This window comes from Oxyura jamaicensis, chromosome 1 (assembly GCF_011077185.1).
Source record: "Oxyura jamaicensis isolate SHBP4307 breed ruddy duck chromosome 1, BPBGC_Ojam_1.0, whole genome shotgun sequence".
Classification (NCBI taxonomy): Eukaryota; Metazoa; Chordata; class Aves; order Anseriformes; family Anatidae; genus Oxyura; species Oxyura jamaicensis.
In genome coordinates this window covers 115486522-115511774 of record NC_048893.1, presented here as the reverse complement: position 1 = coordinate 115511774, position 25253 = coordinate 115486522, and the positions used below count along the sequence as shown (strand labels likewise).

General features: G+C 36.6%; 1 protein-coding gene across 13 annotated transcripts in view; it reads right to left on the bottom strand.

The window, feature by feature from the left end:
- Positions 1 to 1333: 1333 nt before the first annotated feature.
- CASK (calcium/calmodulin dependent serine protein kinase) overlaps positions 1334 to 25253 on the bottom strand; it is a 214611-nt gene continuing 190691 nt past the window's right edge. For 7 of the 13 annotated variants that reach the window (XM_035315990.1, XM_035315995.1, XM_035315992.1 and 4 more), the window contains 8 exons: positions 24787 to 24822; positions 21767 to 21963; positions 20364 to 20479; positions 15521 to 15601; positions 15352 to 15432; positions 11905 to 12107; positions 8758 to 8841; positions 1334 to 2733 (listed from right to left, as the gene is read on the bottom strand). In XM_035315990.1, coding sequence (XP_035171881.1) covers positions 2557 to 2733; positions 8758 to 8841; positions 11905 to 12107; positions 15352 to 15432; positions 15521 to 15601; positions 20364 to 20479; positions 21767 to 21963; positions 24787 to 24822 — 975 coding nt within the window. In that variant the 3' untranslated portion in view covers positions 1334 to 2556. The remainder of the gene's footprint in view (positions 2734 to 8757; positions 8842 to 11904; positions 12108 to 15351; positions 15433 to 15520; positions 15602 to 20363; positions 20480 to 21766; positions 21964 to 24786; positions 24823 to 25253) is intronic. The other 6 variants (XM_035315991.1, XM_035315996.1, XM_035315993.1 and 3 more) reach the window with 3 other exon arrangements.

Below are 25253 nucleotides of genomic sequence, written 5' to 3'. Positions count from 1 at the left end.
CTTACAGGCTGGATATACAGAATTTTCAAGGAACTCATACTAGGAGTCAAAAGTGTGTTGTCAAAACACGGTGGACTATACCCTAATTATCAAAATTATTTTACATGTTTAGTGTCATAAACATTTGAGATGAAGAACGCGTCACAGAAATCAGATACCAGAGGTGCTTACCAGAGAAGAAGTTTGCATTTCTAACACCAGAAACACTCCACTGCATGATTTTCAGTAGGTCTTCTCTTTGTGCTTTACTGGGAAAAGAGGTAGTTCTGAGAGTGAATGAAGCTGTCATCTGGATGAACTCAGCGAGTATGCAATGCTACCAATACCATCATTGCAACAGTTGATCTACAAGAACACCTGATAGGATGCCATCCAGAACTAAAAATGATGTAACACAAATACTTGAAAAATTACCTTATACACTATATAGTACACAGCTCGTACCCATGCCCTTTAAAAAGGGCTAAATTCAGAACAGATGAGCAGCTGCTATCAATGTGATCGGTTTCTTCTTGTTTGCTGATTTCCTTGCACTGGGCCTACACAGATTGTTTGTCATTAGCTTGTTACTAGTACTACACATGCTATAGGCTCAAGGGATGCAGTTACGGTACCTGTTTTGGGACTTGGGTGTGGACCCGTGAATCCAGCTGTGGCATAAATGAGCTCTGTGTTAGCATAAAGCTATGGATGGAGTTCCCAGCTGTCCTGCACGCTGCAAGTTGTACCGTGAGGGCTGCACAAAAGAAGCACGTTGCTTGATTTGGCTGGAGCTAGGCTTTGCCTAATCTCTCCAAGAACAGAGATTTGACCACCTGACCTGCAGTAGGAGTAGGTAGGAGAAAATTAACAGCTTATGAACTTGATGATTATTGCCGCTGTGTTAAAGCGAGAACATTTACCGTTTACATGTGCAGTGGTCCCCCACACCTGAAATGGCCTACAGATCAATTACAGCTGATAGCTCAACTTCACTGATAAATAAATCCCTTGAGAACACTGTAATTTTAGCATAAATGCTAAACTTCATACTATACAACAGTACAGCCAACAGAGCTTTTAACACAAGTTGTTGTAAGGAACATCGTATTTCTGACACCTAAAAAATGTGAACCATCTGGGCCAGTAAGGGCGTGGTAAGAAGGGTAACAAAACATACGGTTACCCCATTTAATTCATTTTTCTTACTTGGCTCTGCACTGATTCTAAGCTGTGTCCCTGTGCTCCTGCACCAGGGCCTTCACTTAACAGACTTCAAGAAACCTTTTCTTGCTGCAAGAGTCACTGATTTGTTCTTGGAAGTCCCTGCGATGAAATGAAGGACCCAAAAGCATTCAGTTGTTGAACACATAAAAGGAAGTATATTTAAAATAAAAAAAATTGGTCAGACTGTAGAGTCAATTACCATTTTAAAGGAATTTACAGGGCTGTTGTAGATGAGTCTTTTGGAATAGTCAGTTTATCGCAATGCCTAAACTGGTTTCTTCATTGCACAGTATTTTCTTTTAAAATGTGTGCATTTTTAAACAATTACATACATATTAAAAATCAGCATTTCTTTGCTTAAACTTAATTAAAACGTTAATACTCTCAGACAACACAGATCTGAAATGGTGAAACCAGTAATTGCCCCCTCCCACCTTACAACAAATTAAATTGAGACAAAATTACAAACACATTTCACTACATGATTATTATTAATAAAAATCAGTTTTTTTCTTTTTTATAAAGTTGCCCAAAATGCAAGGGATGTGCATAGGTTTACAACTTAGTCAGAATAATATTTTACTTTATTCCCTTGGGTACGTTTTCCCATGAACGGAATGTACTTTGCTGTAGATTACAGTTTTTTTCAACACAGATACACCAACGGCATGAACGCTTGCGACTGTCCACATGCATTAAGAGTCAAGACCCAATTTCAAATTTCTAAAAGTTTTACAGAGTTCTTCAAAGAGACAGTATCACATTATCTGGATGTTACACAAAAGTACTTGAAAATACTATCCTAAAAAAAAAAGCGAAGAAAGGCCTTTAAAATTTATGAATTTGTTTCGTAACCACTAGACTAATTATTTCAAATAAATAAAGGAAAGCAAAGTATTCCAATCCATAAAATCAGACTCTAAAAAGAATGTAGTGTTCCACCCCCAAGTTAAGGTAACAGAATCATATTATTATTACTATTAAAATAGATTATAGAAAGCAGCATCTATTTTGTGCAGTTTTTAGGGGCCCTTGAAATAAAAAGCTATGATTTCAAAAAATATAACATTCCAAAGGACTGAATAATACATATATTTAAAGATACACTTTATTAAAGTTTAGGAGAAATGATTAAAAAAAGATACTGTCTCTTTAAATTAGTGTTTAATTTTTTTTTTCCCTCCTCCTATCTATTAGGACATGACAATAATTATAAATTTAGGTCACACTACATCTAGGTAGTCTCTAGGGGGCCAAGACCTGTTGACACAAGGTCGGTAACGTAGAGGTTTTCCATGTATGAGGTGGTTCTCAGTAATGACAGGCTTTTTCAATTCTCTCGTGAGCGGCCTAATAGACCCAGGAGACCGGCACCCACTGCGACGCTGTACAGACGAGCTCAATGGCTTCCTCCAGGTGCCTGATTGTTTCATCGATTTCGTTGTTGATAATTGTTAGGTCAAAGTAGTGTGCATACGTTCTCTGTAAGATTTCAGACTCCTTTTGCAGGCGCTGAAGAGATTCATCCTATTCGGTGATCAGAAAAGGAAACAGGAGAGGTAAGTTGGGTCCTTTCCTACTCTTGTACAACAGATTTCTAGCTATTGCTTGCGAAGAAGAAAACAGGCATGAAAGCAGTAGGTGGGCACGGGTCGAACCCATACCTAACTCTTTGGAAAATACAAGAAAGAAATTGTTTTCTGTCTTGAAGTTGACATTCCAACACCAGTTATTTTTTGACGTTACTTGACACAAAACACAGATCTAGACTTAAAAAGGCAAGGCAGAGGATGAAAGCTTATAAAAGCAGCACAGACACGGAGCAAAAGAAACCACAAATGAGTAAAACATATGAAGCGCACGAATACAAGATACTTGGCCTATGTCCAGGCCAACACAAGAAACAGAATAGGGAATATTGTCAAGTATCAGCTGTTCCCAGTTTTGGTAACGTTTCACTGTTCAACATCAGTTTTCTGGGTTTACTTCCTTTAACCATCGCTTACTGACGAGGAAGTTCTCACTCCGCGTTGCACCGCGGTTCCCATTTCAGGGTACATCACTTCTAGCATCTCTGTGTGCTGTGCTGAAGACCCAATCCCGCAGTCCATGCTCAAGAAGGGTCAGCTGCCGCGGGCTTAGTACTACAGCTTTGTGTCCAATCCTTACAGCATCAGCTGCCTCCCATTTTGGAGGTGCACTGCCTAATTCTTTGTAGCTTGTGATGCTACTGCAGTGGGCTTTGCCAGTGGGCCTGCGTTTCTGAGAAAGAGAAAGCTTGCAAAAGGCTTGTTTTCATGGTCCCGTAGTGGTTGTGAGTTATAAGTCTGATTTCCCTTCCTGCAAATTACCTTACAAAATTCAACGAATCATTTCCTGTTTTCAGGAACTTTGAAATAGCCACAGTAACTGGTTCCTTCCCTCCCTGTGTTTTTGGGGTGGATGTAGGGCAAAATCACATATGAACAGCAGAGACTCCTGCTGCTCTAGTATCTGTAGGGTCACCCTACTTGTTCACACAGTTCTAGGCTGTAGGAAGTACAGCAACAGCTCCTATAGCTGGTTTTACAAGAATATATTTTGGGAACAGAATTCTCTCTGTCTAATAAGAGATCTTCCTCCCACCCCCTTCCTCCTCATTTATTTATTTTTTTTTTCCCAAGTGTTCTGTTTAGACTTCCGAAGCATTTCTAGCTACAGTGACATGCCGATGTGAAATGGTGGCTTTCAGGTCCTCTGGAGGGAATAACCTGTGCTGAGACAGTTCTCCTTCCCCACAGCCATGAAACTAACCGCTTCTGGAGGCGGCGTTCGGAACCCAAGTTACAGTTCTGCTTCTTCCTGAAGCTGCAGCTCCAGATGGGGAGGGAATGAGGCCTCCGCTTGATGATCACTGAAAATCTCATTCAAGGTCAGACAAATGCTTCTCCCATGCACCTTTGTATAGGGCATGCTGCTTTTATGGGCCAACACGCATCTACAGTGATGCTTGGCACTTCTGGAGAAAATAGTGTGTGCAAAATTAATTTATTCCAGTGTCAAACTGATCAACACAGATAAACACTAATATTTTTGTGGAACACTTCATATGGCCCAGTGTCTTTAAGTCAAAAACCTAGCTAAGTAATTATCTGTCAAGTTTTCAGATTTTGAAAGAAGAAATCAGTTGATGTCAGCGGAGGATCTATCGTACTTGTCAGGTATACATCCTACCTGTCAAGCAGAATATTTTCAATGCTTTATTCATATCTAATTAAGATCAATTTTATATTTAAGGCCAGTCTTAGCACAATCATACTGTATCTTTAAATGAGTTTTAACCTCATGGCACGAGACTAATGCTACCTGAAAAATACACATAAAACCTTAAAGCTGTTAATTCATATGTAGCTTTATAACTGTTATTCAGATCTCACATCAGTGTCGTCTTTACCAACTACATGTATGAAGGTGAACTGTTCTCATTGAAGTGTCTGTCTTACTGTGACTGACAGAATAAAAATCTGAAAACGTACAGTTGTCTCATCTTAAAAAAACAACTGGTAGATAAAGAAGAATGAAAGCAAAAACCCTTCCAAATATATTTACCTTGTACACACAGATGTCACAAAACTAAGAGTTTTAAAAACACATTAGATTTTAATATTTTTCTGACTTAGCTGCTCCTTGGTCTAATTTTACTGGAACTGAAGTGGGTTCTATTTTGGAATATCTGAATTTCCTGGACAACTGGAAATGTAAAATGCTACTTCTTTCATATACTTTCAGGGACAGTAAAAGGTTTGGGATAGGCAATTGCAGCAACTTTCAAATAGGTGCAAACTTTCTCAAATTTGTGGAAAAAAGACAGATTACTATTCTTGATCTTTGTTTTAAACTGAGGCCAAATGTTATCCGTGTTTATGATAAAGTATCTATTTGAACATTCAAACCGTGTCAGACTTGGCTAGGTGTTTCTTGTGTGCCTGTAAATGATAAAGGCCAAAATTCATCTTTGAAAGTAACACTTCCTCAATATTTTGCTGTAGTAAGTTCTCCTCAATTTCCTTAACATTTCTTAATTAAATCTTGAACAGTGAAGATTGCGGAATATTCTCAAGAAGAATAGTCTCCAGCAGCTGTGCTCTCAATAGTGTCAAAAAATCAGATATTTATCCATGTGTTCAAATAGCTGAAGACAGACAAATGCATGGCTACAGTGCATTGGTTCATTAACTTCATATTTGGGAAGCAAAACATGTCTCTTCTTCTTCCTCAGCTCTCACTTAACAGGTATTATATGTGGGTCTAGTTGCAGTGTGTCCATTTTGTTGAACAGACTTTCCTATGACTAGCATTCATAGTCTGCTTTTCTAATCTTATTTCACTCTCCACCAAACCTGGGATGGAAAGGAGTGAAAAACAACTTTCATCCATGAAATCTCTCCCACGTGCATAATGACCTGTTGTCTTCAGTCTCTTTCATCTCTGAGAGCTTTTTATTTTTTTCCCTTAAAGTACACAGGCCAATAGCCACCACTTGTGACAGTCAAAGCACAGACTAACAAATTACTAGTATTTCTTTTTGAGGCTATGAACAACTTAAAAAGATACCAATCAGGCCTTTGCCAATTTTGTTCCAAGAGAAAAAAAAATCTCAATTTAAACAGCTGATGGACTGCAAACATCTTAAGAGAAATTCCTTTTAGTCTTTCCCTGTATAAAGGGGGGAAACATAGCTATAAGAGAGAAAGAAGCTATACATTGCTCAGTTAAGGTTTAAGTCTAAAAAATAGAGCCTGTCAACTCCTCTTTGCTGCTGAATAGGCAATGGGAGATAGAAAACACCTACAGGAGATTAGAACTATTCCATGGGTCCCCGATAGGCACTCTCCTCTCTCGGTTTTACCATACTAATAACCTGATTTAAGTTTTCTTAGTGATGAGACGGGATTACACTCTTGGAGATTTCCTATATGTTTTGAATTGTTTTTGTGCTTTGTAGAACTGGTCATAGTGCACTGCTATATAAGTCAGGAAGCATAACATTTTGTCTCCTACCTTGCTGTGTGATCCTTGATCCTCTTCACTGATTTTTAATGTGAGGTTCATATGTACAGCTTTGAGTGGAAATTTTACTCTCGTTTCTTTTTACTAGCAAATAATCCTTACTTGTATCATAGCACAGATATCTAAAGCCTTTATTATATTAAATTTTTATTCCAGTGACAAAAAGTAATGTTGAATGGGAACAAGCGGATCTACATTCTAAAACTACTAAAATACCCAGAACTACCTTTTTCAGCCCCTAGCTGGTACTTACAGGCAATTTTCTGCACCATTTTGGCAGCTATATACAATTAGTACGAGTGCAGGAAAATGAAAAGAAAAGCAAAGATGAAATTCAAGAAAGCATAACGGAAAAAAGGACAGTCATTTACCGAAGTGTTCTCAAAAGGCATACGTAAAATAAACAAAGCAGGATAAGATGATAGACAGGGACACTCATGCATATGAGGCTTTCAAAAAGTAAGAACGAATGGGGAAATATGAAACATACTCTAGAACCTTGTTTGCTGCCTTACAGGCTGCTAATACACAGACATAACTTGCATCTCTCTTTTCATGCAGCAGAGTAAATCTTGGAAAATATGACTGTATTCAGGTAAGTTCTGTTGCTGCTACTACTATTTCCTGCCTCTCTTTAAGTTTAATTGATTCATTAATTAGGTTGTTTTTTCAAGTGTGGCCCCAGTTCACCAGTTCTGAAGTGAGTGTTTGAGTGAATCCCTATGCACAGAAACACTTTGGTCACGAGAACTTAAAATAAAGACAGTCTTACAGCATGAATCCAAATATTTAGAATGTAGTATTTTACTTCTATTAATATTTCTTTGCCATGAACACCTATTTCCCCACCGCTACTACAAAAGGTGCATTTCTGTCCTCTTCCTAGTGTATCATGGAAAACCTTTTCTCCCTCATTAACTCTCCCAGTTTTCTCTGTATTGTACCCTATAGCTAGCGGATGAAAAGCTATGTACCACTGGCAAATCAGTGAGGCCAAGGAGGACCATTTGGGAGCTGAAACACAGGTACAAAGCAACAAAAACAGGTAGTTACATAATTTTACAGAATACATGGTCTCCTTGGCGTTACTGTAAGCGCAATGATTGTCTGACACATCTTAAGAACTTTTTTTTTTTTTTTACATGATGCTATGCCATTTGCTTGCACAAAGACAAATTCAGTGTAGAATACAAATTTTTAGTATTTTTGCACTATCCTACTGATTTATACCATATGCCAGCACCAGCAGTTAGACAAACTGTAACTTAATCAGTGTTGCTGATTTTGATGTCCTGAGACAGTTTATACACTTGTGGCACTTATCAGTTATGGTATGGGTCCTTAAGACGCAGTAAAACCACAGCAGTAAGCTATGTCGAAGTGAAAAGGAGGGGGAAGAAGGATCTCTTCTTGGCTATATGGTTTCACTGTTCGTTCTGGTATTGGCCATTGTCAGAGCCTTTGTGAGCTGCTTGAAAACTGACAAAAAAAACAATACAGAGCTACAGTAGCTCACTGAAGGGTCTGATAAGTGCCATGGCCCATGCATGGGCAGTACATGTCCAGAAGCAAGCTAGAGAGAACCACTCCCATCAGCACAGTGTGCTAGGACAATGTCTCAGCTGCCAGTAAAACTGCAGCTTGAGGCTGGTATTTTTCACTCGGCTTACAATTTTAATAATCATTCAGGGTATTTGCATTTAAATATGTTTGCCTTTGTTCCTTATTTTCCTGCAAGCCTCTGCAGTGATGTTGCAGTTTCATATCTGTGATACTATAATTAAATTTCTATAGAAACATTCCAGCTGTAGAGACAGGGCTTCTGACTTTATTTTTGCATAAGGATGGAACCTTTAGGAGACTTGGAACAGATTTATGGTCAAATCCAATTAATTAAATACCTTAGCATTAGGGTTTAAAAAAGGCTGAGCAGATAAAGTGTTTGTATAAATACTATTTGCCCTGTTGTGAGCTAAATGAATTGCCTGATAGCCTCTGAAATCAGTAGCAGCTTTCAGGGTGGCAACTCTGTGAAGTAGGAAATTGAGGATGTGGATCTGCATGAATAATTAACTTAATTCCACAAGCAATTATCCCTTTGGTCAAAGCTTATGTCAAATTCTTAGTTTTTTTTTTTTTTAATTAATAAGCCTATTTCTGATACATATTTGTGCATAAAAAATTCTACAGGATAAAGGTGGGATCACAATGCAGTTATCCACATCCATTTCTTCAGTTCAGGCCATCTGTAATCTAGTGCTAGCACTACTAATTTTGCTAACTGAGAAATTTGTGCTAATCATTTGTCAAGGATTTGGAAATGGATCTGTGAGGTAAGGCAGGGAACGAAACAAAAATACATATTTTTAGAAAAATGCTGCTATACAACTGTCCTTTTGTTTCTCCACTTACAGACAAAGAAATGCTAGACTCTTATCCGCATCTTTGAATCCCATCTTTAATTCTGTCTCTGATAAGACATTAGACTGTAATATGGCATACCTCATTAATGCCTGGGGTAATCGTAGGTGCAGCAATAAAAACAACAAAAGGAGCAAACTCTGCAGTTCTCAGGACTTTCAATGCCTAGGTTAAAAAAATAAAAATAAAATCAGATACATTAGAAGAATCCCCCACCAATCAATGTGAAAAATGTTTAGTCACATAAGCGGAAAATAGAAAAATTATGACTTATAACTGCTGGTTTTTATTTTTCATTAATCTCGAGTCAAGACCTTAGTAATGTAGACACGTTTTGTTTCATTTTGATTTTTTTTTGATATTCAAACCGTACATTTATCACTCATAAAAGTGATTTTTTGAGACAATAAAATCTTCTGGATTTTCAGAGGTTCTTCCCATAGTTTCAAAGGGTGCAGAACTGTATTTGTATTTTAAGCTGAATAGTTAACACCAGTTTAAAAAAAATCAGTGATGCCATAAAGAGGTAAAAAAAGCAAACTGTATTTTAGAATAAATATTAAGTAGAATATCATTCTTAGTCTGACTTGTTATACAAACCAATACTTTTTCTCATTTTCTGAAACAAATGAAAATGTGAGGCATGTTTTTTAAAAGTAGCAATAATAGTGAGTATAGCATTAATGCAGTAAATGCAGCACTGTGCCCCTGAACTGAATCTACGCAAAAGATGTGTGTTCTTATTAAAAAACTGGACTTCATCATCATCTACTGTGACACACACAGCTGCCATAAGTTAAGTTTTGCTTCATATCCAAGCTATCAGCTGAAGTGTAGGATAGTAAGTAAACATACCTCAGCTCAACTTGAATATGTGGACAAGAAAGTAAGACTACTAAGGGCCATTTTTTTTTTTTTAAAAAAATAAAAAAACAATCCATCCCTTTTTGCAACCTAAATAGGTTTTCACCTCTGCTCCTTGAAACCCATCTGTATATATATAATATATGTCAAGCTCTTCTAAACAAAAGAGAGAAACCCCATATTGTTAAACTCAAGGAGACTCACATAACTACTGAGTAACAAGCGGTGTAAGATAACTAATAACATAGACAGGCTGGCCCAAAAGAGCTGAGACAGATGCATGAGGAAGCTGGTTAAGAAAGAGGCTGGCTAAACATCCTGGAGGAAGTGCAGGAAAGGCAGCTGTTACCATATGTAAATATACTCTATTCAATATTAAAATGGCTTCTGAGAATTGTAATGCTTCTGACCAAACCAAGTTGAAAAGGTTTCTCAAGAGAGCTTACTTTTAATAGCAGCTTCATTTGAACTGGATATAAATGCTGCTTTCCCCCAAAACAGTTTTATGTGGGATTTTATTTTCAGAACAGTACTATAACTGTGCTAAATAATTTAGTCAGCTATCTTATTTCTATTATGAAGTTCTTAAAAAATGAATTTTTTGAATCAAAGAAGAATGTAGCTTCCAAATTTAAATACTTAACACTGACCACAATTTAATTTCTTCCACCCATTTCCTTCAGTCTTCTAGAATAACGTAAACATTACACTTGTCCATCCTAATGTAGTTCTACTTAACAAAATATATAAACATGTTCCTATGAACTGAAAGTCATGACTACATAGATGTTTCAAGGGAAACGTACCAGAATTTTCCATTGAAGATTTTATATAACGAATGAACAAACTATTCTTATTTCTTGAGAGCCTGATTTTCTACCCTGTCCTCTTCTGCAAAGTATAATACCATAACACAGACAGAAGTTCATAAAGTAACGACACCGATCTGGTCATTGTGTAAACAGGATCAGTACCTGTAACTGACCACAAATGTTTCTGACATGGCTTGACAGTGGTATTGGAACCGAGTTAGTTAGGATCAAGACTGCTCTCCAAAACAGCATCAGAGAGAAATTTTAGAACATACTGAAACATATTGTCATTGATTTTTTTTTTTTTTTTTTTTTTTTTTTTTTTTTTTTTTTTGACTGTATTGATTGTTTGCTGATGACACCAAGCTGAGCGGTGCAGGTGATACACCAGAAGGAAGGGATGCCACCCACAGGGACCTGGAGAAGTTTGAGAAGAGGGCCCATGTGAACCGAATGAGGTTCAACAAGTCAAGTGCAAGGTGCTGCACCTGGGCCAGGAGAATCCCGGCCATGAGTACAGACTGGGAGAAGAACTCACTGAGAGCAGCCCTGCAGAGAAAGACTTGGGGGTTCTGCTGGATTAAAAGTTTGACATGAGCCAGCAGTGTGCACTTGCAGCCCAGAAGGCCAACTGCGTCCTGGGCTGCATCAACAAAGACCCCTCTGGCCAGCAGGTTAAGGGATATGATCATCCCTCCTCTCCTCTGCCATTGTGAGGCCCCACTTGGAGTGCTGCATCCAGGTCTGAGGCGCTCAACACCAGAAGGATGTTGATCTGTTATAACGGGTCCAGAGGTGGCCCAAAAATACGCTCAGAGGGCTGGAGCACCTCTCCTGTGAAGAAAGGCTGAGAGAGCTGGGGCTGTTCAGCCTGAAGAAGAGAAGGATCTGGGGTGACCTTACTGCAACTTTTCAGTACTTAAGGGGGTATTATAAAAAAGATGGAGAACAACTTTTTGCTCAATCACATAATGACAGGACATGGGGAATGGTTTTAAACTAAAAGAGAGGAGATTTAGATTGGAGGTTAGGAGGAAATTCTTCACTGTGAGGGTGGTGAGGCACTGGCACAGGTTGCCCAGAGAGGCTGTGGATGTCCCATCCCTGGAGGTGTTCAATGCCAGGTTAGATGAGGCCCTGGGCAATCTAGTGGGTGGCATCCCTTCCCATGGCAGGGGGTTGGAACGAGATGATCTTTAAGGACCTTTCCAACTTGAGCCATCCTATGATTCCCTAGTATGACAATGACAATCATTTTGATACATTTCACTGGACATGAGGCTAAAATATTTCAGATTTGCACAATAAATAGATTTTCAAGCTATAGTGATTGCATACCACTATGAACAAACTATGAATTTGATTCTGCAGTATGTACTTCTAACCAGATGATTAGCAGAAATCTACTTCATAGATTGATACTTTGATGTTCCAGGGACTTCTGTCTGCACATATTACTGTATGCACTGCTTATCTAGTTAACAATATTGACAAAAATATCTATCAATAAGGTTGAAGGATTTGTGATGAGTCCCATTTTCATATAAGTTACCTGAGGTTCTACATCAAGTATTGCAATTAGTCCCTGCTCATGGATCTTTCGTATTGTTTCCAGTTTTGTCCCATACATTGCATCCTCATGGCTGCCATATTCCAAATATTCATTGTTTGATATATCCTGCATCATTTGGTCATGCGATACAAAGTAGTAATTTTTTCCATTTTCTTCATCTTTCTTTGGAGGTCGGGTTGTGTCTGAAAATAAAAATTATTTTTAATGCAAAAGGAATACTGGGATTACATTTTGATTGTAACTTAACAGGTTATCATTTGGTGATTAAGCATTGATAAACCACACAGAACAATGAAGTGTGAGCTGGGGGGAGGCAGAATGATATTGGGGAACATGTTCAGAACAGCAGGAGATTAAAGAATGTAGAAAAGACAAAAACCAAAGAGTTAGAGGAATAACAGAAGTGCATAATTAACCTTTATTTGGTCAAGACTATAAGACTCTATCAGTCGCTTTTAAGAGCAGACAAACTTCTCTTCTACAATTTGTTCTTTGCCTGACAGGTGAAACCGATCTCACAGTTCTTATAGTTCCTAAACCATTCTGTTAAGATCCCCTAGGCCCACGGATGTATTTCATACCAGGGGTTAACACTGGGCCCAATCCTGTTAAGATCACCTTTAATGATCCGGATGATGAGACAGCATGCACCCTTGGTAAGTCTGCAGATGACACTAAACTGGGAGGAGTGGCTGATAGGCCAGAGGGTTGTGTTGCCATCCAGAGGGACCTTGACAGGCTGGAGAAAGCTGAACATGAGCCAGCAATGTACCCTTGCTTCAGAAAAGGCTAACAGTATTCTGGGCTGCAATAGGCAAAGTATTGCCAGGAGGAGGAAGGAAGTGATCTTTCCCCTCTGAGTGCTGGTGAGGCCAAACCTTTACTGATGGGTCCAGTTCTGGGCTCCCCAATACAAGACAGACATGGCCATGCTGGAGAGAGTTCAATAAAGGGGCACTAAGGAACTGAATCATCTCTTCTCTAAGGGAAGGCTGATAGACCTGAGATTGTTCAGCCTGGAGAAGTCAAGGCATGGGGGTTCTCATCCATGAACACAAATATCTAAGGGGAAGGTGTAAAGACAGAGCCAGCCTCTTCTCACTGGTGCACAGTGACAGGACAAAAGGCAACGGGCATAAACTGGAACACAAGAGGGCTCTGTCTGAACATCACGAAGCATTTCTTTACAGTGTGGGTGACAGAGTACTGGCACAGGTTGCCTTAAGTGGTTGTGGAGTCTCTCTCCTTGGAGATCCTTCAAAAGCCATCTGGACATGATCTTGGGCACCCTGCCCTGAGTGTCCCTGCTTGATCAGCGGATTGGAGCAGGTGACCTCCAGATGTAGGGACCTCAAGCATTCTGTGATTCTGTAGGCCATCTGCTCCTCTTTTCCCCACAGGCACACTTACAGCCACTTGCTCTCTTAATATTCTCTGACAAACTGATTTCCTTTCATATTTTTCCACTGTCACATTTATGTGGGTGACACCACACTTGAAACACCACATCTCTTCACAATCTATTTCATATGACCCAACAGCCTTATCATAATTTCAGCCAAGGTGTGCAAAAATTGAACTCACGTTCCATTATTAAATATCTATTACTGTTTTATGGATTAGATGGCTATGTTAGTGTAATTGAAGATAAAATTTCTATAGAAACATTAGTACTATAGATCACAGTTATTTTAAGGAATTCAAGAACACTGGATTATAGAAAACCTATAATATCACTATAATAATGCTGTCATAGGTCTACTGGAATTAGTGTACTCTCCTAAATTTCCCCCCCAAATACTCTTTTGTCAAAACACTTTTTTTTTTTTTTTCCACTTCTGTGGTTTTCTTCTTCTGAATGTGAATTTGTAAGTCTAAGAAGTAGGTGAGAGCCTGACTGCTTGTGGTCAAGAGACAAAAGCTAGAAATGCATTGCTTCTGCAAACCTATGTGGTAAGAGACCTGGCCTACTAATCCATTTAATTAACAACCACTGTGTGTGACATAACCTTTTGACCTTTAAGATCAGGTTTTCAGTAGCTAGATCATAAAGCATGACACGAAACTCTACACCCAACTTGAAGCCTGTCTTAGAAGCTACCTACTGTCACCATGATTTTTTGAAAGAACAGAGAAAATGAAGTAAAATTTAATCTCTGAGAGTTTGAGAGAATAATTTAAATTATCTAGAGTCAGCTGAAATATAGGTCAGGTTTCCGTAATACTTAAAGTGTGTGGTACATTTCACATGATTTATTTCAGATACCTAAAATAAGGGATTAACTTAGGTCCCTAAACACCAGCATAAAATACTATATTAAATGTCCTAAATCTGCCTTAAATTAGATACATCTACATAGTGTGATCAGATATGACACACGAGTTAACAGAGACCATTGTTCCTCTGGAGTACGGCTGCAGGTTAAATGATGTCTAAAACATGTATCTAAACATAACACTGATGCTTAAGCACCTAAAATGCATCCTGATTCCTGGTCTAGCCTTTTCAGTTTTCTTATGTGATCAGGGATGCAATTTACATGCTCCCACAGAGCAGGAACCTCATGCAGTCAATCTAAGGTATGGTCTTCATGGTATAGGTGAGAAAAGAACTAGTTCAGCTTCTACCTCCCCAGGGCAATACACTTAGTACTTTAGTTCTTTGTAATGGAGGATACATCTCCTGGGTTCTTATAGTTCCTACGGTTTCTGAAATTAGCCTGAAACAGACTGGTCAGATTTAGCTGATGGGTGGTCTTGTTTCAGAATGCCTAGGCTTGAGGAAAAAAGGTGCATCTCCAACAAATCATGCAGTAAGATATGCAGTTCCTGCCATGGTACTGGTGGAGATTGTTATTAAGGGAAAACGTCCCTATTCTCTTGGCAAAAACCCATTTGGTGAGCTGTTAATTACATTTTATTTTTCTTACTGTAATCTCTGGAAACTTCGGAATTATTTTAATATAATACCAGTCCTCAAGGCTAGGCTGTGAAAAGTAATTAAAGACAGTTAGATAAGGTAGGCACTAAAAGTTTCCTCTAAATCTAATTTATTTTTCTTCTCATGGGAGTTATACAGTTTTCATGGCAATTTCAGCCTTAAATAAGCTGTTAATGTAAAATTAGCACAGAAAAATGTAACATGTTTTAGTATTCCTTCTAAGTTAGCAAATGTTTGGAGTAGAGAAAAGTAGACTTAATAAGTGTTATGAATACTAAGAAACATTCAGTGTAGAAGTGGTATTACTTACTACCCCTCCCTCTGAAAAAACAAAACAAGAAACATATCCATTCTTATCACAGTTCATCCATCTGTAACGGAAGATTAATCTCCGTAGAAATGAACATACGTACAATGTACTACAATGGGTACATGACAAGGATGCTACATATAATTTTTGCACTACATTGAACATTGCTACTTACGAGGAATGGGGTAAGCAAATCTGTCCGGGTGTTTTGTGATGAGTGTGTTTTTTATGTGTCGTCTTCCAACACCATGTGCACCTAATCCACAACACAAAAATTAATTATACATTTTCTACCATAATGGGTTCAAAACTATGCTGTTATATTCAGAATAATTCAAAATTACCTAGTAAGACTAGTGTTTTCCTTTTGAATGCTGGCAGTTTTACTACTTCTTCATATGTGACGAGATCTAATTGATCAAACACTAAAACAGAAAAGAGACCCCCAGAAGGATAAGAAAAAAAGGCATATTAAGGGTGATAACTAATTGTGCTACAAATGATCATTTTAGCAAGTGTTAGATTTACAATACAAAGTAATGTGTTATGGAAAATAAAACCATTTCATTATGCAATTTTAAGAAAAGTGTTCATTAAAAAAACTGTTAAAAAGCAATAACACAGCTACTGAAATGCTCAGCAAAATTTGCATGTCCTTTCATGCAGTATTCAGCAGACCACAAAAATCAGCTAAAATGGCATGCCATTCATGTTTGCATTCCTAAGAAATAGCAATACTAAAGAAAAATCTGTAGACAGTGACCAACACGAATACAATATGAGAACATCTATTTACACTAAAGATAGGGATACTTTCATAATCTTGTTTAACAAGATCTTTGAGAAATGCATAGAAAATACAGTTAATTCTTTGTGGTATTTCTTCTTCAAAACAGTGACCACATTAATTGTAATTAGAGTTCTCTTTAAACAGACGTGCTAGTTAAACTGACATGCTTTTAAAACTTGTGACAGAATGAAAATCTTAACAAAAAGTGATGGCATTACATAAAAGAACCTCCACCATATTTAGGGAAAAATTGTAAAAGTATTATTTCAGGAAAAATTTCAACTGCAGTGAATGAATTTCATCTGCCTATCAATCTATCGTCAATTGCCAAGGTATGTAATGATTGACAAATCAAGTTTTGTTCATTAAAAACAGCTTCTTACTCTGCCCAATAACAACATTTGTGCCTATTTTTGAAGAATTCTAATAAGCCAGGAGGCAGCTAAGTGTATTTATAAAGATTACAGCAACGAGCAACTGTGAACATAATAACTAGCAAGAGCCTTCAGTTCTGTATTTTTGTGTGCTGTGAAAAGTAGGGAGGAGGGACTGCATCTGAACTATGGCATCTTTGACTGTTTCCAAGTCCTAAGGTGGTGTATTTGCCTGAACAATATCCTGTCTGTCTTTTAAGGAAGAATCTACATATATGGAATATCTCTTCCCTCCCTGCCCCAAACCCCTTAGGTAAGAAGGCAAGGGCAGGGGCTTTGGTTCGCTTGCTCCAGAAGTTGCCAACCACCAAGAGCAGGTGACATTCAGACTCTGGGGCCTACCAGAAAGCACATGTTCTTTGTACTAACGTCCCAGTCAAAGCAGCAAAGGGTTTACTTAACATATTTCTTGTTATAGGGCAGATTTTAAAATTCAAGGGCAGTGTTTTTACCCCATAGAAAAAGTACAACTAATTTAATTTGGTCAAACTACAAATTAGTCAACTGACCTACCCAACTTTTTAAAGCCTATGAAAATATTTGGATTTTGAAGCATTTTGAATTTTATCACGAAGAAAAATCTCTTTCAACCTTTCCCCAAATATTACAGGGTAATACAAGCAATAAGTTAGTAATATTTTTATTCTTTTCCACAATCCTACAAACATGGAATTCTTCATTTTTACAGCTTTGCATAATTTAAATTAACTAATATTTCATTTAATAGCAGGAATATCTAAAGATCTACAACATGTTGAACAGTTTTACCATTCTAACCATTGTAGTATTACCGTTCTAAAGATGTACTGGGAAAAATATCTTTCCCCATTAAAAATAAGAATAAAAAAAATCAATCCTTTATTTTCTTCTTGAACAAAACCACATTATGTTAGATACAAACAATGGGAGCAAACAACAGAAATGATACATATGAATGCCTTCATCACAAATTAGTAGCATGGAGAAGATATGTCTCAGTCTACATGGAAATACCTAATGGTTGTAGGGTTTTCAAACACAAAAGAAAAATGATTATTTTTTAAATATACACAAGATATGAGGAATACAGGACACATTTAAAGACTGAATTTTTGATGCTTCTGTGTTACTAGCTAATAAAGAAAAGGAGTTCTTGAAAGGAAACAGTAAGAAGCAAATAAAGAGGCATTGTCACTTGACAGGTTACTTACATGCACAGAGGCCATTGGGAGTAAGACAGCATGAAAAATGTACAGGGGTCATTGAGATATGGCTTGTAATATATTAGTAAAATAAAAAGTATATGCACAAAATAAACTTTACCATGCAATAGTCTAAACACAAGGCAAATAAATCACATTAAGAAATGATAAACATAGTTTAAAAAGCTTGGCAATTTTCTCCATTATGCATAATATGAAGCATAGTTCTAGTGTTCTGAAGAGTGTTCTCTTATGGAGTCCTGCATCAACGCTTCAGTAAAATAAATTAAAAAAAAAAAAAAAGTTATCACTGCAGCATATCTCTAGAGCATTTATACACGTCAGTGAACCTAATACTCAAAAAAACATTTTTTTTTTTTTTTTTTTTCCTGTGGGCTTTGGTTTCAAATAGACTTTACTATGATAAGATGTATGTCTGTGAAGATGTCGCTTGAAGGACAAAATATTTTAGTATCAAGTATGGAGGAAAGAAAAATGTGATGGCCAATTTTTCTTGTAAAGGAGAACATCCTTGCTTTTATTTATAAAAAGTAACTGAAGTATTCTCTTTTTGACTTCATAAACTATGTCTGATTGGCAGAATAATCAAATTTCTAGTTCCAATAATATCCCAACATACCACAACAAAATCTTAGCTCTTAAGTTATTAGCTAGACCTACAAACTGATCTTAGCTGACTATGAATTGTTTTAGTAGCTCATTTCCCATCACCCCTGTTCAGTCTGTTCCCTGAGACAGAAGTAACAGAAAAGTCCAAATAGATTGCACAGTGCTAAATGATTTAACTTTATACTAAGCTATAACAAAAATAAATTCTACTTTCTTCTACGAGCCAGATTATGACATCTAGATTAGACTTCTCAGTTCCAAATTCATTATACTTATTTTGGATAGAACAGGAGATGTTTTTAATTCTGAGGCAGACAAGCTGGAAACCTGCAAAGAGCAGTGTTGTAATATTTCCGATTAACAATACCATTTACTATACAGTATTTTAGAGAAGGTAAATTCAGTACTATCTTAGTTAAACTTAACAAATACATAATAGCATCATAGCATTTCAGTGAACCTCTTAATGTCCTACGTTTTTCTTCATTCCCTGGAATATTACTGTCATCACTTTTATTACCTGAAGGACACCATGATCAATACACATTTCTGAGAGAAATACTGATTCCAGTTTGTGCTTTTGTTAAATTTTTGACTTCTTAGGGGGAAGGGGAAATGTCAGATTATATTTTGAAAATAATAACTTTATATGTTAATATTTCTAATTTTTGGTAAACCTTGTACTTTGATAAGTGTCTACAAGTATTGGCAGTGGCAAGCACTAAGGCGGTCAAATTGTGTCAGCCTTCTCCAAAATGTCCCCCCTAAATCAAGACAGGAAAGTTTAGGTTACCTTTCTTTGACAGGGATTTACTTGATACAAGGTATTCAGGAGCAAAACTAGCTCATTGCATTGTCTGCTCCTTCCCTGACCATCCTCTTTCCTTTGCTTATTCCTCTGTAGCGTGCCATGCTTAGTCACACTGATGTGATTAACTATGTAGTTGCACTGTGAACTGTACTAAGAAATTTATCTGTCCTAAAGAAAAAAAGTGTTTTTTGTTGGGTTGTTCTCCAGTTACTGCCGTTGACAGCACAGCCATGCAAAGTTATACTGGCGCAACTGAAGGGAGTAGCATGCTGTGAAAATGTATGCTGGGTGCAATTAGTAATACTTTAAATCTGGTATTCTCAAAGAGTCCCGGTGACAAAATCTAGTTTATTCTCAACGGTTTTTGTCAAGGTCATAATTAGTAAAACATGGTTTCGTGTTACTGCAGGGAAGTGGAAGCACTAGAACAACCGGAATGGCAAAACAGCAAAAGAAAGGAAACAAGTTAAAGCTTTCAATCTCTACTTCAGTCATAATTAAATATTTAGAGACAATACAATACGGGTTTCAGGCTAACAAGTAACTTTGTATTTCACTGTGAACATCTTAAATGTAGCTGTGAGTTAAGGAGTACAAATTATAATTACTGTTCTTTGACTTTCTTAGACTTTATTTTCAAATGGCTTTTAAGATATGTAAGTTCTGTAGTACTGATGTATTATGAGCTCTGATACTGCACAAAGATTGTACTGATAAAGATTGTACTGATAAGTATAAAATACAGACTTGGATTATTTTCAAAACAAATCAATTTTTCATCAGTCTAGATAGAAATCCAAATCTCAGGATTCAGGCAGAAATCACTGCAGAGAGAAAAACTTCCACAGTTTGTTCAATTTGGTTGTAAAATAACAGGCTGATTACACAGTGGTTCCTATTATGATTGCAGCTGTAAAACTTCAAAAAAAAAAAAAAAAGGCGTCTTCATCATGTTTTTACATATATAATCTATAACCATAAACACATGCTAAGAACACTACTGAAAGTCTTCTGTATTGAACAGTACAGTACCAGATTGTAAAATTGATATCCTGTTGGTTTCTAATGCTTCTTTAAATATAACGTCCAAAACAACGTAAGTCCATACAAGGATATATTATGATACATTTATTTTGTTGCAGCTTGCTTCTAACTGATTCAGCTATATGTTTAAACAGCAAAGAGCAAGCAGAATGTTGTTGGCATAATTAAAACTTTATTTGTATTTTTGTAAGTGACTGTTTAGATTAAAATAACAGTGCCAGCTAAACAATTAATGGCAAAGTTTAGAGTGTAAAGATTTTAACCTCTTAAAGATACTTGCATTTTTTTTTTTCATACCTGCATTGTGCTTTGCCAAATATTTGTCTTTGTACTGCTTTTTTTTCTTTCCAAACCAAGTACAGCTGGCCTGTTGCTCCTGTTTGGTCTTCTCCATGGCAATACAAGCAACTCGCCTGGCATATGCAGTAGAAAGAAAAATTGTTGTAACAACTGTATTTTTAAAAAGCCATGCATGATGAATTAGAAAAATAAAACTGTTTAATAGCACAAGAGTATAGTAACGCTTTTCCAAACTTTTTTTTTTTTTTTTAATGACTTAAATGCACTTTACTAATACTAATACTAATATATTTTGATACACAGAATGTTCTTACTGGTAGATCATTAAAACTCACAGATCAAGGGAGCATGGGAGGAAAGGTAGCTACTGAAATGGTTGTAGACCACTGCAGCAGACTAGACTGGAAGAGCGAGCAAAGTCTGGAAAGGCTGCTATGGTCTAAAGTTCAGGGCAAATCTTCTTGTGTTGTTGAAATGTCTTGAGGATAACCTTTAGGATGAAGTAGTGTGTGTGTTCCTATTCTAGTGTATACTAGTGTCTTCCATATGTCAGGGATTGCAAGGGAGCTCTTGAGATTCAGTGAAATGGCTATCTGTCTCTGTTTCTCTTCTACCAAAATCTCTCTTAGCCAGTACAGGTGGTACAGTTGCTGTTAAACCCTTTACAGCACTCTAATTCTTTACATAAAACATCTTCTGTGAAGTATTCTGGGCTGGATTATCCACACTAATAAACTTCCCTGTGTTTGTACTGATATATTTAAAACGTTTACTAAACAGGTTCTGCAGGAGGTTGTTTAAAGGTTCTGCGTTGCTTTTGTGGAACTGGGTGGCAGTGCTGTTTGTTTAATCAGTTGTTCAGGATTCTCTGCACTGTGATTTCTTTCTGCTATTTGGCTTTTGCATGAAAAAGGAAAAGGGGAGAAAACCCCAAAATTCCCTCAATGACTGGTGTTTGGTGTTTGACTGCTAGCTGCAACCTTATTCCTGCAGAACTTGCATGTCAACAGTACCAATGACAACAGTGTTTAGAGCCTAAAAGAGAAATAATTTGACCTCCTTATATAAACAATTTGTATGTAAACTCCAGTCCTGGTTTTCTAAAATATATCAGAAAGCACAAGTTTTAAAGTTACAAAAAGTTATTAAACCATGTACTTATTTTTCTAATATAACACATATGATATTCCAAGCAAGTCTTAAGCATATATGAGGAAAAAAAAAAAATCAATGCCACAGAAACTGAGGCAATATACTTTTTTTTTTTTTTTTTTTTTTTTTTTTTTTTAACCCAAAAAAAGGAAAAATTACGCAGAAATTAGCTATGCAAAAATGACAAGCATGAAAGACAAAAATGCAAGCAAAACTAAATTCATTTTTATAGAAAACTTAAGTCATACCATTCTTGAAGTTCAGGAGAAGGAATAAGACCTGCAGTACCATTTTTGGAGTTCTCCAGTTTACCCTGCCACCAGTTGTGATCGTCTTTGCTAATTATTTGGATAATATCACCAACTCGGAATCTGATGCCAGCTTCTTTGCAAGGAATGAGGTCATCCTTTGCTGGATCATATTCAAATTGTGCTCTGACATATATCTATAAAGAAGAGTTTATAACAGACACTGCCATATTATTACTGGTACAGTATTAAGACAAACAGATGAAAACTTGATCTGTGCATGTAGCTACATATACTGCTTGCAACAAGCAAAGGAAGAAACAGAAGGGCAAAAGCATAAGTGATAGTTGAAAATGGAACAGAAAAAAATATCAGCAAACAATGGAGACGTATGATGTTATTTTGAAAGCTCGTGTCTTCTACATACTGTTAAACCTGAACAGCAAAATTGAGCACATGTAGGCTTCTGAATACTTTATGTAGATCTATAATAAACTGATAGGATCCTTCAAATCAACATTAACTATCATAAATCATTATAGACCAAAGGCTTATGACTTGAACTGCACTGCACTTTCCAACTGAAGTTCCATGATATGTTTTAAAATGTGCATGACAAGAAATATTACTTGACAACATAAAGGGCTACATTACTGATCATTAGTATTTAGACCAAAAATTTAGTAACTTTTTTTTTTTTTTTTTTTTTTTTTTTTTTACATTAAAGAGGAAATCCACTGTTGGGCCTATCACATATAGTTAGTTGGGTGGAATCTACAAATTCTCTGTATAGGGTTTTCGGTAAAAGTCTAATCCTATATAAATGAATTGTCCCATATAATGACTGGAGTAAGGTATTTTCTAAGCAACATTAACAGAAGAAATTTTGACTTCACAATTTAAAATAATATACAAATCCCTGCTTCGTGTGTTAGGGAGGCCCCAACCCTAGAAAATAAAAATAAAAGCTATTTCTAGTTTTCATTGCTAATTACAGCCCTGATGCATCCAAAGATCTTAGAACCAGAATTACATGTCATCCCCAAGATGGGTAATTGGATGATTTCTGCAGTTTATGAAATTCAAACATCATCCTACAGTGACTCAGCCAGCCATGTATACTCTACTACCAATTTCCTTTCTAAGGATGACTAGATTAAAAAAAAAAAAAGTTTCACATTGCAAAGTAATATCCCTCATTTAAACTGCAACAAACACTTTTCATCTCTGCTTAAAAAGTTGTAGCTATCCAATCTTAGTACTGTTCGAGGCACTTAAAAAAGTTTATTTCTGTAGAAATCCAGTTGGCAATCCAACATATGAATAAATTAACTTAAAATGACTAATATTCTAACTACTATTGCGTACCTGATGCATTTTTATCTATTTAGAGTTAGCAACTGATGGTAACAACAATGCAGAACTCAACTGGTAATATTCCTAATCTGACCCTTGTTCTGCTGGGTAGTGAGTGTGTGACTTTAGATAAGCAACCCAAGTTCTTTTTTTCACCTGAAAAATAGGATATTTTAAAACCAAGTACTCTTACTTAGTAATTGGCTTACTCTGAGGTAGTCAGTATTGAACTATTTCCTTGTTTTACTTTACCCTAACGTAATATAGGTCTAGAAAAGTGACCAGTATTCTTACCATCTAGAAACTTTTCCTTGCTTTTCACGTCTGTGTTGCAGTTTAAGACAGCATCTACAAAATCTACACTCAGAGACAATACTTTTATGGAACATCATGCACTTCCTTATTTATACCAGTGTATCTATTATCCAAGCCCTTACTGTCTCAAGGATGACAAGCTACCAGAAAAAATATGGTGGGTCAACGGGAAAAGAATCCTGAAAAAAAAGGGTAACTATAAATGCTGCGAGTATGAGGGACATGCTGATTCTGGTATTATTCTGATATTGTCTCAAACACACTCTTTTCTCCTGGGAAAAATACCTCATGAGAGGAAAACCAAAACCTAACACAACAGCTTGGAAGGTCTGTCACAGAGCCTCTTCAAGACTACATTCACACAGCCTGAAACTTCAGAAGACAACTGAAAGTTGAAAGAACCAAGCTGTAAGCTTTAAAAATGGGAAATGAAGCAAGAACAATCTATTCTTGTAATAACCATTCCAGCCAACACAACCAGACAGTAATACAAAAAGATTTTCAAAGGCAACAGACTATGAGGTCCATTGACTCTTTTGAATGGAATTGAAAGAATTATTATAAAAACCCTTTGAGTTCACAGTTAAAGATTCAGAGGCATATTCTGGAAAGGTTAAATGGAGCAGTTACTGAAGATGAACCACAAATCTCTTGATGCTGTGTTGGTTTGGAGGCTGCAGTTAAAAAAATATATTAAAATTGCAAACGGAATCACCGGGAATCATTTGCAGAGCCCTTAAGGGTATTCTTGAGGTTCTCTGGATGGAAGACCTTTGGTCTACAAGGACATGTACATTTGTCAGGTTAAAGTTATGAAGCTCAGGATCTGGACTTGAGACTGAAAATATGAGGCTATCTTCAGACTTACCAGGGCTTACTAGAAATTGTACTTATTGTACTTCTTTGAGAGAGCTTTGTTAATGTTAATAACTAGTTATAAATCAAATCAAGCTTTCGAAGCTTTGTCTTTACAATGTTTTAGAGTATTACACACTTGTACTACTAGTCTCCATTTCAGCTAAACTATAATATTTTCATCTAAGATGAAAATCTGTACAGGCCACTACTTGACTGCATGACAAGTCTATTAATGCATTCTGAATTAAAACAACATCTCAAGTTAAATTTACAATGAATTTGTTCTCTTGCATATATGGACACATGAAAAAATGCTACTTTGAATTAGCCACAAACAGATGAGTTAAAAAGAAAAATGGAAAAAAAAAGGAACACATTTTTCAAGCTTAAATGTTTTAGTTCAGCACATACAGAATATGAGGGGAAAAAGATAAGCAGGGATGTTCACTAGCAGCTAAATTTATAAATTCCCATGGAGGATATCTATTCACCTGTCGTCCTTTTGGTTGTGTTGTCGATGGCAAGTCCTGCAGAATAAAGCCAACCCAGGAGAAGAAATTTTCATTTTACTTTTTAAGGGTATACAACACCATTTGTTAGTGATTCATACTACATTACAGTAAAATGGTAAGTCAGACAAAAGTATAAAAGCATTGATCCATTTTAAAAATACTTTTTTCTTAAAGAAAAATCAAACCCAGGCTGTTTAGCAGCAAGCTGAAGAAAGCAGGTAAATAGTTTAAGCAGATAGAGAATGTGCTTTTTAATATACGATTCAGCATCTTCAACACAAAAGCACCATCAAGTGAAAGAGGCTCTTTATATGAATGCCTTTTTCCACTTAATACTTCATATTATTTTAAAAAGAGAATGTTGGCTATAATAAATACTAAAAATAGTCTTATTAAAAATGTATATTGTGACAAATTATGTCAAAGAGTAAGACTATAACTATTAA